Source organism: Rhinolophus hipposideros (genome assembly GCF_964194185.1).
Source record: "Rhinolophus hipposideros genome assembly, chromosome: 2".
NCBI classification, from domain to species: domain Eukaryota; kingdom Metazoa; phylum Chordata; class Mammalia; order Chiroptera; family Rhinolophidae; genus Rhinolophus; species Rhinolophus hipposideros.
Window position 1 is genome coordinate 98,507,362 of NC_138048.1, and position 15,468 is coordinate 98,522,829.

Here is a 15,468-nt window from a genome sequence, read left to right on the forward strand (position 1 = left end):
GCTTCAAAATATAAAAGATTTGTCATTATACCTCAAGAAACTGTTCCAATTCCATACAAAAGCTGCTCAGGAACATCCAGTCCACACCCCAAAGACTTTTGAAACATTCTGAATTTACCAGGATCAAGAAGAGATTCTCTTTAAAGCCACCCACTTAGCGTCAGTCATCCTGGTCTCCAGTTCCCTACAAAGACAGCACCCCCCCCCCACCAAGTTCCCATTAGATCTTTCAAAGGTCCTGTCCCTACCTGACTTCCAGCTTCCCTGATGCATTTCCTGGCCATCTGTTACACTCAGAGGCACTGTACATTTTGAATTCAGGGGTTCAGGTCCCAAGCTCCTGTTACCCAAGCTGCTCTATTTCCAGGAATTTCTAGTCATCTTTTTACCAGCCAGCATGTGGTTTGACTTCTAGGAACTAATATATTCAGTTTCCCAGGAAACTCATCATGAGTCATTTCTATGCAATTTATTTCACCAATTTCTATTATTTATTCTTGTCACATTAGTGATTACAGATAACAGCTTTGTTTTTCCCTCAACCTAACTCTCATATATTTTATTAGTCATGCCTCAGTAGTACATTGTCAAACATCTTGTCAGTACCAGTCGGCTCTCAAGTAATATTCATTTGGCTCTGCTCTTAGGAAATGCATCATGAACAGATGTTCTATTACATATTTTGTTCAAGGAGAATGCATTCATTCATATGCTTCTCTATGAGAAAATTTAAAAACAATGTTTAAAAATGTGGTTCCTGTTTCTCTGAACTTACCACTAGCAAGGTTAACCAAATAACTATTCAATTACAACAATGATTAAAGCTGTAAATGAGCAGTTCCTCAACGTATAAGTACAATGTAACACAGATATCTTAACTATCTTAAAAGCCAGCAAAGCTTCCCAAAGAAAGTATTTTACTAGCTGAGTCTGGAGAATGACTTAAAATATCTTAGTAGACATAGAAACTGGAGTAAGGATATCCAATTAGAAGATGATTGCACTAATTTCAGTGAGAATGGTAAAACCTATGATTAATGGGGTCCAATAGTCAGGAGGTCCACATGTACTCATCCTATATTGTTATCTCTGTCTCCAGTTTCTACAGAAACCTTCCTTTTGCTGTAAAAAAACTGAACTTCCATTCTTCGCTGAATAAAAAGTGTGCATTGTTCCTCTATGCTTCAGTCATTTGACTTATCTTCTTATGCTTCTCCTTATCTTTTCTCATAGTTATTGTGTTTTTGATAAATTAAGATAATCTCAACTTTTAGATTCAGTTTTAAATGGGATTTCCTTTATAATGCTACCATTACCAAATAAACATTTTCTTTTAATCTTGTGAAATTAGGGGTAAATCGAATTACAGTGAAATTTAAAGAGTGGGGTGAGAGGATTAAAATGGTATAGTAAGTATAGAAATCTTGAATTAGAAGAAATTCAATTAGTGAATTGCTATGTGCAAAGATTTCATTTCCTGAACCGAAAGGAGTTTGAAAATGGAGTTCTCAGGCCTACTGGGGATGAGAGAAATATTATGGTACGCAAATAAATGTAGATAATACATCAATGGAACAGAGTAGAATACTGGAATAGACTCATGTATTTTGTCATTTGTTTATAAAGCTATCAAATAAATTCAAATGGGGAAAATATCATTTTAAAAATGGTATTATAATCTTAGAATCACTGGATACATGTAAAACACAAACAAAAACCAACAACAAAAAAGAAAAGGATATGTGTTGGTGTGTTTCATAACATATATAAAAGCTGAAATGTTGAAGCTTCTAGAGAAAAACAACCTAATGGTAAGCAAAAGTTTTCTTAGAAAATATGACAAAGCACTATGAAAGAAAAATAATGGGTAAATTTGAATTTGATTTCATCACAATGAAATGAAAGTTTTTACTTATCAGAAATTATCATTAAAAATATGAGCAGGCAAATCACAAATAGGAAATCATTAGCAATACATAAATCTAACAATGGACTTATTTCCAGAGATTTCCAGAGTAGGGAAAGAATTTCAATAGAACCTATTTAAAAATGTGGACAACCATAAACATACAAAAAAGAAGATATAAGGATAGTGAACAAGCAAAAGAGAAGGTGCTGAAATTCATTACTCATCAAGTAAATATCACTTAAAATCACAATGAGATACCAGCTACATGAATCAAATGGGTAAAATGTTGATAAGAATATGGAACTCCAAGAACTCTAGGTCACTGCTGGTGGGAGAGTAAAACGATGAAACTAACTTTGGAAAACTGTCTATTTCTAATGAAATTAGGCATATATACTCTCTCTATGGCCCAGAAATCCCAGTTGGAGGTTTTTCTGCAAGAAAACTAAAACCATGTGTCCACAAAAAGAGTAGAACAATATTTATTGCAGTTTTATTAATTATTATTTTTTAATATCTTGAAACAATTCAATGCCCATCAAAGGTGAAGGGTTAAACACATTGTGTATACCACACAAGGGAACACTAGACAGCAATAAAATGAATAAAACATAAACAACACAAAGAATCTTAAGAGCATCACATTGAGTGGAAAAGCTAGACATACATGACAGCATACTGTAGGATCTAATTTTATGAAGTTCTAGAACAGGCAAAACAATTCAATGGTGATGAAAATAATTACAGTTGTTGGCTCTGGGTGACAGGAGGTGGGGATGATTAAAAAGCAGAATGAGGATACTTTCTGGGGTGGGGAAATGTTCTATATCTGATCAGGTAGTTGAAACAGGTATATATATGTGTTTGTCAAGAGCATCAGCTACGTATATCCTTACAATCTCTTCATTTTATGTAAATACAAATTGAAAAAAATGATTTTTTCAAAATTTGATAATATTATGCTGCTTAAAACAATTCAATAGCTCTTGTTGCTTTTAGAAGAGAGTGCAATCCTGAATTAGATCAGCAAGGACCTGCAGAGAATGGCACCAAAATCTATCTGGCCTAATTTCAAGTCATTCTTTCCTTTTTCCCCAATGTTCAGACAAAATGGCTCTTAGTTTCATAATGCACATCTCAAGACTTTAGTCTTTAAAACACTTCTTCTCCAAGCCCCACCTATCCATTCCCTACGTATTCTTTAAAACTGTTTCAAATGCTATTCCTCTGTCAAATTTGTCTTGACTTTTAAGTCTACATGAGATTCCCTTAATGAGTGGTATTTTAGCATCAAGAATTCATAACTCATTATTATTTTAATTAAATGATTATTATTTTAGAATTTGCTTTCTCTGTTAGATTTTTCAGTCCAGTTAGACTACATATTGACTTAAAATATTTATTATTTTTGAGTAATACACAAATGCAACCTTCTTTTTAAAAATATAGTCAACGATGTATTTCCACAGCACAAATTTTGGTTCATGGTAAAGGCACAATGAAAATATTGTGAAAAATAATGGGAGTGACAAAATATTTGACAATGTGTTCTGAGGCATGGAAAAAATGGAGGAAGTGAGTTGGGGAGGATAAAGCTGCTGTGATGAATAAGATAAACATGAGTAAATAGAAATTGTTGAAGTCAAGTGCCTAGAAATAATGCATGAGAGAATTTCATGGAAACGGGTCACATTTATTTTTGGAAACCAGTTGGTAGACAGATAATAAGCAGCTTTTGAAATTATAGTAGTTTGTGCAGCAGAAGCTGTGACCTAAACCTCTGGATTTTTGTTTTTAATTTTTTTATTGGGGAATATTGGGGAACAGTGTGTTTCTCCAGGGCCCATCAGCTCCAAGTCATTGTCCTTTAATCTAGTTATGGAGCTACAAGTCCAGTTGCCGTTTTCAATCTTTAGTTGCAGGGGGTGCAGCCCACCATCCCAGGTGGGTTGAACCAGCAACCTCGTTGTTGAGAGCTTGTGTTCTAACCATCTGAGCCATCAGGCCGCCCCAGGCTGGGTTTTTTTGCTAAGCCTCTAACACTCAGCATTTCATTTCCTAATTGCAGGGATATTTGAGGATCTTTTTAAAACAGAATAGAAAAATATTTAAATGTTGCTTGTGCTAGTATGTAAATGTTAGGTCTCCAGTTATTATACTATCTATGTTAGTTCCTTACTTTTTACAACACTTGGACATAAGAAAGAAGAATGGCATAAATAAAGGATACCCAATTTTATTTCAATAAACAATGGAAACTGTTGTTTCTGATGATATTAAAAGTTGCTCATTTGCAGTTAGATTCAGTTTATAAATGAGCAAAGAACCCAGGTGCAACTTCACACCTGCTGAGACTAGTTCCTTCCTACCTAAGTTTGTTGCCTGCCTTTTTATACAAATGGAGATAATTTGAGCAGATTGAAAATAGTAATTGGGGTAGAGGTATTTAGCCAACTTTAAAACTATGAGACATTTCCTGCACTGTGATTACCTAAATCTAATAGGTGCTTTTTTTCTAAAATTTTACACCCACACACGAATCTTTCATTTTACTAGCCTTCATTCACAGGCCTCATCATATAAAACTAAATTCTGTTTCTATAACTTCTCTGTTTCATGTCTTTAGAGATGCATGATCCTTATTTATATTGCGTATACAGGATATTCAAGTCTTTTAAGATTTGCATTAAGAGAAACACTATACCTAGAAACTGTGGGCATCCGGGGAAAACACCTGCTTAAATGGGGAAAATAATCTAAGCCCAACCAAAATTTGTGCAGAGCCACCAAAGCTTTCCAAAGCCTATTAACAGAAGCAAGGACAACACAAATCCTAGTTGCTGTGTTACCAATAAATAAAAACATTAACAGCATATTTGGATAGCAGAATTAAATATTTATTGAAATAAAATTATTTGATTTTTTAATCTATTTTGTAGAGAAATGCAAAACCACAAATTCTATCAAACATGCAATTTGAATCATTCATTAATTTTGTAATTTAAGAGAGTAAATCTATCAGCCAATGTCGGAGGGTCAAAGAGGTGAAGAGTTGCTGCTGACCAAGGAATATTAGAATACATTTGAATGGAGAAAATTCAGATAATAGATAATCTCAGTACAAAATCTGCATTCCTCAAATTGGTTTGGCTCTACTACAAATTAATCAGTAAAAGCCAGATTTACAGAATGGCCGGTAACAAGATGAATGGAAACTCCTGGAAGGAAAGTAGGTTGGGCAGCAGAAACTAGATCCATAGCGAAGGGAAGGGAAGCCACAGACTCCATAACCCAGGGGTCTGAAGCCACTGGAACCACAGCCCAGGGAGCAGCTGCTGCTGGACCCACAGCCCAGAGACCCTGTGTAAGTTGGTGGGCAGGGAATGCAGAGCGTGGAGGTCCTTGGGCTGTAGCAGGACGTCTGGCAGGGTCTGGACACCACACAGGACGTCTGGCAGCTGGTGGGCTCACAGCAGGTGTCCTGACAGCCACTGTAGAGAGAGGAGCCCAGCTGGCAGGTGCTGGGGGAGCAGCAGTCAGTGCTGTAGACCAGGTTGCTGGGGTAGGAAGAGCCACAGCGGGAGCCTGGGTAGGATAGGTAGCCTCCAAGGGAGCGGGAGGAGAAGTTCCCAGAGCAGCAGTTGTAGGACATGTTGATGGAGATATGAGTTCAGCTGAGTTACAGAGAGAAGATTCTGAGTTTGAATGTCACCTTCTGGACACAGGCACTTATATACTCAGCAATAGGCGTGGTAACCTACAGGGTTGTCCTTTACACGTTTTTGCTCCTCATTTACATATGTATAACTCAGTAATCTCTGTAATTGCAGTTGAATATTTTTCCGCTTGTTGTATTTATGGGTGCTATAATTTTGAGGTTGTAGCCAAGGCCAAATGCTATGACTGTTTTACACTAATGTGCATCCTGTGATAGTCAGGAAAGCCCCTCCTTTTCATCGTGTCATAAACTTCATGGCTCTTGTTGCTAGTAATAATGAGCAGATACTTTTCTCACATGATGGAAAAGGAAGTAAAATTATTTTTTATTTTTCTTTGCTGTCCACAGACAAGAGGCCAAATTTTGGCTTTAATGAGGAATCTCCAAAATACTGACCTTTCCTTACACTGTTTTCTCATTCTCCAAAAATATTGTCCATCTATTACATTCTTTACCCAGTACATCTCAGATCCAGTGGGGACAAAACATTTCATTCAAGACAAATGAAATATCATTGATGGCTACAGCCAGAGAGAAACCTGGACAATTATTTGGAGACATGGTGACAGCAAGGGACAGAACCAAGTCACAAGTGGAGAATAATTTGCACTCTTATGAAGATTATCAAAGAGTTAAGCAATTCTGAGATGAGGGAAAGAAAGAATTGGGTTTGGGATTCAGTGTATCTCATATGCCGCCTATAGTCCTCACAGATTCTCACCTATATGTGTAGCAGCCCTGAGAGTTTACTTCTCAGATCTTCAACTACAGGAGACTTCACTGACCAAGGGTTCCACATGAAGGGGTCTGCAACCCAACTGCATTGGCATGGAATCCTCCTCTTCTGTGGGCTGCTCCCAGGCCGTGACTGAGCACAGCAAAGATATCAGGGAGCATCATTCCTGGGACAACGGGACTCCTCCGATGGCCAAAGACAGGATTCTCCAGTATCCTTGAGGGGCTCACTTAGTCTGTGTGACTGCTTCGGGCACTTTCATCCCTCCCTTCTTCACTCTGGTCAGACTTGTCTCACAGTCTGACAACTCCCCTAGCCTTCTCCTCTCCCTCCTCCAACTCTTTTCTCTCATAGACATTTCCCCACTAAAGTCTTGGTATATTTAATTCCATCTTGGTGTCTGCTTTGCAGATGACCTGTATTAACACAATAAGTTACAGAGTGACTTTTGTCACCCCACCCATGTCTCTTCTAGAAATTGGCAATTTGTCACTAAGAAATCTTCTTGGCTTTATTGATTTTCCCATTTTGCACTAGCTTTTTGGTTTTAAACAGTAAAGTTTGCTCTTCTATTGTTTCACTCTTTTGCATAATTGGAAATTAAAGCACTTTACTGTTTTCACTCCTTAGTATAAATATTAAGTCAGTGATTTTCAGCGATTCTTCTAAAATGTATTTAAGGCTTATAACTTTCCCACTAATAATCATTGTTTAATTTTGGTAATTTACATGTCATTGTGATTTCTTCCTTGACTATGGATTATTTAGAGACATAGTGCTTAATTTCCAAATATTTCAAGGATTTCCTAGTTATTCTGTTCTTCCTATTGCTATTGCTTTTTAGATTAAACCACTATGGTCAGCCTATGATCTATTTTGATAAATGTTCTGTGGGCACTTGAAAAGAATGGATATTCTGAAGTTTTTGACTGCAATGTGTTGTGCCTGTTAATTAGGTCAGATTTGCTAGTCATATTGTTAATCTTTTCTATGTCCTTACTTTTTTTTCTTGTTTGTTTTTGTCATCTGTTTCTATTTGAAGTGAAAGAAGAGTGTTAAAATTTGTACCTTTAATTGTCAATTTGTGTATTGCTCTTTATAGATTGTCATTTTTAGTGTAATGACCTGAGTCACCTTTTTCTTTGTTTTCATCTTGTTTGGAATTTGCAATGCTCCCTTAATCTGGGTGACAAAGAATATCCAGATGCAGTTCTTTGTTATGCTTGTTAAACCTTCTAAATGCTTCTTAAATGTGTGAGAGACAGTCATTAAATTTTGTCTTTAAGAAACAAAGGCAAGGTAAAATGTATACTACAAAGGGAAGATTCTGGAGAGGGAAAAATGAAGAAAATCTGAGTATAGTGAATCATGTTTACACCTTTTTGGAACTAAACTAATTGGTTGGCAGATAGTAAAGAATTCAGACTGGACATTCTGCCTCGTTCGTGCCCACCAGGGTTAACAAAGAAAATTATTTCAGTCAATTAATGATAAAACAAACAAACAAAAACAACCCGAGTTGAGTTTTGAAGTATATGTTGCAGATTATCTCTGGGTAGTTTCTGCAAAGCCCATATTTCAGGCATCTTAACCTTAGGCCGTCTCTACACATTTTTCTCACTACTGTTTTGCATGTGAGATGATGACTTTTCATCAGTTTTGGTAAATTCTCAACCATAGTCTCTTCAAATGTTGTTGCTGTCTTGTTCTCACACCCCTTTTCTGAGACACCAATTATAAGAGAAGTATACTCTTAAACTACATAATATGCCTCTTATACTCTTCTATTGTCAATTTTGTTGTCTCTTTATGCTTTAGGGAATTTCCGTCTATCTCATCTTCTAGGTCACTCATTGTCTGTACAGCTATGTTTAACCTTCTGATAAAACACACCAAGGTTTGGGCCGGCCCGGTAGCTCAGGAAGTTAGAGCTCCATGCTTCTAACCCCGAAGGCTGCCAGTTCGATTCTCACATGGGCCAGTGGGCTCTCAACCACAAGGTTGCCAGTTCGATTCCTCAAGTCCCGCAAGGGATGGTGGGCTATGCCCTCTATAACTAGCAACAGCAACTGGACCTGGAGCTGAGCTGCGCCCTCTACAAACTTGACTTGGAAAAAAAGGCCTGGAAGTACACACTGTTCCCCAATAAAGTCCTGTTCCCCATCCCCAATAAAAAAAAAGCACATCAAGGTTTTTAAATCAGTTATTATATTGTAAATTTCTAAAATTTCAGTTCATTTCTCTTCTATGGTTTTTGGTTTTCTGCAAAAATTCTCAATCTTGCCCTTAATTCTTTAAACATAATTATTTCTTGATATTTCTTCCTATTTCCTATCGTTAAATTCTTTTTTTTTTTTTTTTTATTTATTTTTTTTTATTAATTAATTTATTTATTAGTTTCAGGTGTACAAAACAAGGTAATACTTAGACGTTCATCATTTATATCCCTCATACTGTGAACCCCTCTCCCCCCATCCACTATCCCTCCGACCTCACACTGAACCATCACATTATATATATAAAATTATAGTTGGCATTCATTAATGTTTAGCTTCTGATGTACAATGCCATGATCAGGTATCCACAGTATCCCTGAGGTGGTCTCCCAAATAGGACGCATGTCCATCGGATACCCAACAAAATCTTTACAACATTATAGAATACCTTCCCCAAATTAATTTTCAAAAGAAAAACCCTGAGGCCATCTTGTGGTTCGTTAAATTCTTAACATAAGTATTTTGATGTGTGATTTTGACATGTCCGTTGCGTGGATTGTGTATTTCAGATTCTATTTTCTGGTGTTCTCTTGTGTTTGTCTTATTTTCTTGTATTCCTGCTATATTTTGAGAGAGTAATAAATATTTGAGTAATAAATATTGATTGATTGATTGATTAATATGTATGTATCTGGATGATTTCACCTTCCTCTAGAGAGGGTTTACTTAAGTTTCTGGTAGGCTGCTAAAATAAGGACACCAGCAGCCTTGGTCATTGTAACTCAATCAAAAATTGAGATAATTCATAAAGAATAGAGACAGTGGAAATGTAAGGGCTGTGTGTTACGTCAGAGGGGCAGTAGACTGAAGGAGGGGGTTTAACACTTTGTGAGGGGCATAAATGTCTAACTATTACATTGTTTTATACACCTGAAACTACTACTAATAATAATAAAATTGAGATAATTCAAACCTAAGCATCAGCCCTTATAAGAGGTTGTCTATTAATAATTCAAGTTTACATCTAGGAATTGGCTCTCCAATGTCTGGGTTATTTTCCACAGTCCCAACTCTTTGGTGGGCCCTGAATTCTAATTTGTTTCTCTAGTTCTGTGAGTTTATAAAAATTCTCTCAGCCTCTTAGTCTCTATTTTCAAAATCAACATAACTTGAAGGGACCAGCAAGTCCAGATCTAGGCTCATTTCTTTTGACTTCAGTTCTGGCCCCTATAGAATCTCTATGACTCTGGAATGCTTACGTATTTCTTTGAAGTTTTCGAAGAGAGATTCTTATTTTTTTTTAATTTTCTCTAGCTTTTCTATTCTCCTTGAGAGGAATTGTTTAACATTTTAAGCAATGTTAAGTTTATGTAACTTGCTAAATTTATGTAACTTTGAGAGACTTATTTATTTTTATAATACATAGGAGTGATTCAAATAAGTGAGTGGCTGCAGCGAAGATGACCATTCACAACTCTGTTACTGTTTTTTAAATGGTAGATGACACCAAAATTCAGAAAATTCCAAAGCTGCCGTTGTGGGTATCCAGGTTTTCTAATTCTGTCTCCCATTTCCATACCACAGGCACTTGCATTATACTGTGTTTCAATATCATGAACTGACCAGGAGCTTTCATACCTTTCTGCTTTTCTCAGCTTATTTTATCTTTCCAGATCTCATGGTATTCCTTTCCATATTTATGGTATCTTTGCTTTTCTAAGTGAAACCTATCCCCAATAGAAGCTGTCAACACCCTGCCTATGTCCCCTGGGTATTCATCTGTACACTCCTGGGACATTTGTAAAACTCTGCCAAAGGACCTTTTACTTCACAAGAGCTCCTGTGCAGGGAATTCTCTATGAGAACTGAGCTCCAGTTTCTACATGGTATCTAGCTTAGTAACGTACCCTGTGTTGCCTGCCTTTCATTCCGTCACATTGTCCCACTCCCCAACAGAGATTTATTAGGATCACCAGCCAAGTAAACCAGTTGTATTTGAATTCATGTTCTCAACCATTGTTTCTGGACATTTTATAGAAAAACACATATCAGATGCCTCATGAATATGTTCATTGAGAAATCTTCAGTGTTTCTCCACCTTATACAATTTTAATTAAAATATCCCTAGGGAAAAATACCAAGACCATATTACAGAGAGAAATGTGCCTTAGGATTGCGTGTAGCACATTTAGAAAAAGCAGCCATGATAACTTTGTCCAGCAAATGTATTTTTTTTTTTACAATTTCTGTTCATTTATTGATGAATATTCAATCACCCCACTACAATAAATTTAAAAGTCTATCATTTTCTTACCTAACTACACTGTGATATATGCCTGGATCTGTTTCTGGACTCTCTCCTCTATTCTTTTTTTTTTTTTTTTAATTAGTTTCAGGTGTATAAGACAAGGTAATACTTAGATGTTCATCATTTATATCCCTCACACTGTGAACCCCCCTCCCCCCATCCACTATCCCTCCGACCTCACACCAAGCCATCACGTTATATATATAAAATTATAGTTGGCATTCATTAATGTTTAGCTTCTGGTGTACAATGCCATGATCAGGCATCCACAGTATCTTTGAGGTGGTCTCCCAAATAGGACGCATGTCCATCGGATACCCAACAAAATCTTTACAACATTATTGAATACGTTCCCCAAATTAATTTTCAAAAAACCCTGAGGCCATCTTCCTAATCCCTTCACCTTTCCCCTTATCCCCAACCCCCCCCCCCCCGCCCATCTAACAATTTTTAAGAATACAGAATTCAAAGCCTTCTAATCTATAAATAAAATATATGTTTTGGCTAATAATTAATAATATATAATGATTGAAAAATACTTTATACAAGAAATATTGGCTTTTGTTTATTAAGCTCTACCCTAGATGACTAGTAAATGCAAGATGCCCAACATGTGAGTGACAAATTGATTGGTAATTGGTAATTAGTAGGTAGATGCCAAAAGTTGTAACTTGCAGCTATGGATGAGTTTCTGTTGGAAACACACCTCAAATATCAAAACTATTTTGTTGATAGTCTGGTGATGGCACTCTGCACTATGAAAATCAGAAGCCACTGGGTGCACAAACCAGAGTGATAAGTTTTAAGTCAAATATCTCAATTTTTAATTATTGATAAGTAACTCAGTCAAAGAAAAAGAAGAAGGAGGAGGAGGAGAAGGAGGAGCAGGAGGAGGAGGAGGAGGAGGAGAAGGAGAAGAAAGAAGAGAAGGAGGAGAAGGAGGAGAAGAAGAAGGAGAAGAAGGAGAAGAAGGAGAAGAAGAAGGAGAAGAAGACCCAATGGTGGCGGTCTATGTTATATAAAACAAAAAAAATATAATCTTTGAGTTTAATTTAGTCCCAGATTGGGGAGTACATATTCTTCTTAAATTCATACTAACTTAGTGTAGACAAAGTTTTTAGACTTAGAGGCAAAGGGAAGAGAAGATTATATCTTACAGAAAAGGATTCTTAAACAAGAAGACAAGTAATTGAAGACAAATTCACTACATTCCCCAGTTTTGTCTAATAAATCTGTGTCCCCTGTTTAACTCTTAAGGTTTATCTTCAAGATTATTTCATTTTTTTCCCAGTGTTATTGAAGGATAAATGACAAATAAAAGTTGTAGACATTTAAGCTATACAATGTTATGTTTTGATATTGGTATACGTTGTGAAAAGATTACCAAAATGAGACTAACATACCAATCATTTCCCATGATTACGTGTGTGTGTGTGTGTGTGTGTGTGTGTGGTGCAAACATTTAAGATAGCCTCTTTTAGCAAATTTCAAGTATATTAAATAGTATTAATCGTATTTTTGACTGTAGTTACCATGCTGTACATTAGATCTCTAGAATTTATTTATTCTGAAACCATGTACCCTTTGACCAATATCAAGATAATCTTAAAGAGTTGTGTTTTAAAAGGGAAAAAAATAGTGGGAAAGGAATAGCATCTACAGTTTTATATTAATAGGACACTTTACTTGCTGAGGCACAAAGCAAGGAGAAATGAATTCTGGTCTTGAAAAATAGAAAATAAAGAACTCATCACTACCTATTTGAATTGGGTGCATTTACTTCTTTCCTCTGTTCCTTCTAGAAGGTCTACATTAAGTGACTTTTAAAATTGCTATAGATTTTATTGAGAAAATTTTATATATTTAACATTATTTTTGTAAGTTTTTTACGCTTTGTAAGAAAATCTTTCCATCAGCCATGAGAGTACATTTCATTCAGTCCAGAATATAATTTAACTGGTTGCATAAACATTGAATATTTTATGAATGAACTTAGAAAACATTTGGTTGTACTCTAAGAATATGGTAAATCTAACAAACGTTTTTAAAACTGAATCTATAGTTAAGCAGAAGCAAAAATAAATAGCAATACAAACAGGAAAAGCAAAACAAAATAAACTTAAACCCAGAAAAAACAGAAAAGAAAAGAAAATTTGTGGGTAATGAGAGAGAGAGAGAGGTGGAAGGGAGAGAGGGAGAGAGGGAGAGAAGAAGAGAAGACGAAGACGAAGAAGAGAGAGAGAGAGAGAGAGAGAGAGAGAGAGAGAGAGAGAGAGAGAGAGAGAGAGAGAGAGAGACGTCTTTATACTGCAGAAGAAAAGAGAACTAGAAAAGGAACTTCAGATTTAGGCAGCAAAATGCAGAGAGGTACCTGGCTCTCTACAGGAGCCAGAAAGCCATTCAAAGCCTGTGCAGTGGAAAACTAGATACATTATAAGGTGATAGAAGCCCTGGATATTTATATATGTAGATGATGAAAAGGAAAACATATCAAAATGCATAAAGTATACTCATTTTGAAAAGTTTTAGTTATAAGAATATTGGGATAAAATGGACCACAATTTAGGAGTGCAGTAAAAAAAAAAAAAAAAAGCTGCAATTCCTGAGCCTTCTCGGTGTTCCCCTTTCTGTTGTTTCCTCCCCTCATCAGGCTAGTTTGTCCCTCTTGGCTGTCTGGGGATAGGCCCAGACTGATCTTCCCTGGGACTGTTTCAGTTGAGCCCTTTTTTGTCACTTCATCTTTAAATACATGACAAAGTGTCTCTCAGTTTCTGGCCATCTTTCTGTTTGTTTTATCTAGTTTTGGTCTCTTTTCATTGGTGAGGGGCACACTGTGTAACTACAGTACTTGGTGTATTAGTTTTCTATTGCTGCCATGAAAAATTACCACCAAGTAATTTAGGAGAATGGGAATAAATGGTGACAAGATGGATCATTTTCAGGAAGACTCCCATCCTGATGGAAATTGATTCATTGCACCAGAACATAATTGATGTTACCTCATTCCCCACTCTTAGGAAGAAAGCATCCACCAGCAAAACTCGATGTGGCTACATAAGAAGCCCATGCAGGTAGCATAAACCAGAGGAAAACCTTTTTTGGCCATTATGCTTTCCTGGTCGTGATGAGATGCGCATTAGTATAAAACAGTCATAGCATTTTTGATGTAGGAGTAGTTCATTGGCTTTGGCTGTAAAAACAAAATTATAGCACCCATAAATACAATATGTGGAAAACTATTCAAATGTAACCGCAATTACAGAGACAATTACTGAGTTAGTCTTATGCAAAAGAGCAAATCCAATATAGGAACTGTGATCTCATAGTGGACCACACCCATTGCTGAGGGTATATAAATGCCATAGCGCAGAAGTGACATTCAAACTCAGAATCTTCTCTCTGTAACTCAGCTGAACTCATATCTCCATCAACATGTCCTACAACTGCTGCTCTGGGAACTCCTCCTCCCGCTCCCTTGGAGGCTACCTGTCCTACCCAGGCTCCCGCTGTGGCTCTTCCTACCCCAGCAACCTGGTCTACAGCACTGACCGCTGCTTCCCCAGCACCTGCCAGCTGGGCTCCTCTCTCTACAGTGGCTGTCAGGACACCTGCTGTGAGCCCACCAGCTGCCAGACGTCCTGTGTGGTGTCCAGACCCTGCCAGACGTCCTGCTACCGCCCAAGGACCTCCATGCTCTGCATTCCCTGCCCACCAACTTACACAGGGTCTCTGGGCTGTGGGTCCAGCAGCAGCTGCTCCCTGGGCTATGGATCCAGGAGCCGCTACTCCCTGAGCTGTGGTTCCAGTGGCTTCAGACCCCTGGGTTATGGAGTCTGTGGCTTCCCTTCCCGGAGCTATGGGTCTGGATTCTACCGCCCAACCTACTTTGCCTCTAGGAGCTGCCAGTCATCGTGTTATAGACCAACCTGTGGATCCAGTTTCTACTGATCAAGTTGTAAAGGGCCAAATTCTATTGGTTTTGAGGTCAAAGTCTCTACTCAGTGCAGCGATCATTTTCATTGTCACCAGTTACCACCATTCTTTTATTCTTAAATCATTAGTTTCTTGCATCGCCAACTTTTGACAGACTCTGAAATTGATTGGTGACTCAAAGTTAAGCCCTAATACCTGTACTATTGATATGCTATTGGATTTCCACTAAAAAGCAATTGAAAATGAAAATTTTCATCAAATAAATTTGTGTAATATGGCACCCAAACTATTGTTCATTCTTCTTATTATTACCGTTTTCTCTCTTTTTTGCCTGTAATTTTTGTATTCAAGGATTTGGAAGATTTCAGTAAAGATCGATATGACTTCGAAACTGGATTTGATCACAATACAATTTGATAGATTTGAGCAAATTTCTGTCAACATTGGATATGTTCCCCATTAGAAGTAGTCATTTCTAGGAGGTCCATATTTCACACCTCTCACTGTCAGTGACATTTGCCTGAGAATGAAAGATGCATTTCTGCTGATAAAGGAAATCAAAGAAATTGGTACATCAACTAGAAATGCAGACAAGAATACGACGTAACACCTAACGTGAGGTTTTACATAGACAGAAAACTTACCTAA

General features: G+C 37.0%; 2 protein-coding genes across 2 annotated transcripts; one reads left to right on the forward strand and one right to left on the reverse strand.

Annotated features, from left to right (window-relative positions):
• Positions 1-5,075: 5,075 nt before the first annotated feature.
• On the reverse strand, positions 5,076-5,561 carry LOC308507010 (keratin-associated protein 13-1-like; the record flags this gene model as incomplete). The annotated part of the gene is made up of 1 exon (XM_081071188.1): positions 5,076-5,561. One exon carries the CDS (start codon positions 5,559-5,561, stop codon positions 5,076-5,078), a length of 486 nt encoding a protein of 161 aa, XP_080927314.1.
• An 8,758-nt stretch (positions 5,562-14,319) lies between these two features.
• LOC308507003 (keratin-associated protein 13-1-like) lies at positions 14,320-14,835 on the forward strand (the record flags this gene model as incomplete). The annotated part of the gene is made up of 1 exon (XM_081071156.1): positions 14,320-14,835. The coding sequence occupies one exon, from the start codon at positions 14,320-14,322 to the stop codon at positions 14,833-14,835; it is 516 nt and encodes a 171-aa protein (XP_080927282.1).
• Between the last annotated feature and the right edge of the window lie 633 nt (positions 14,836-15,468).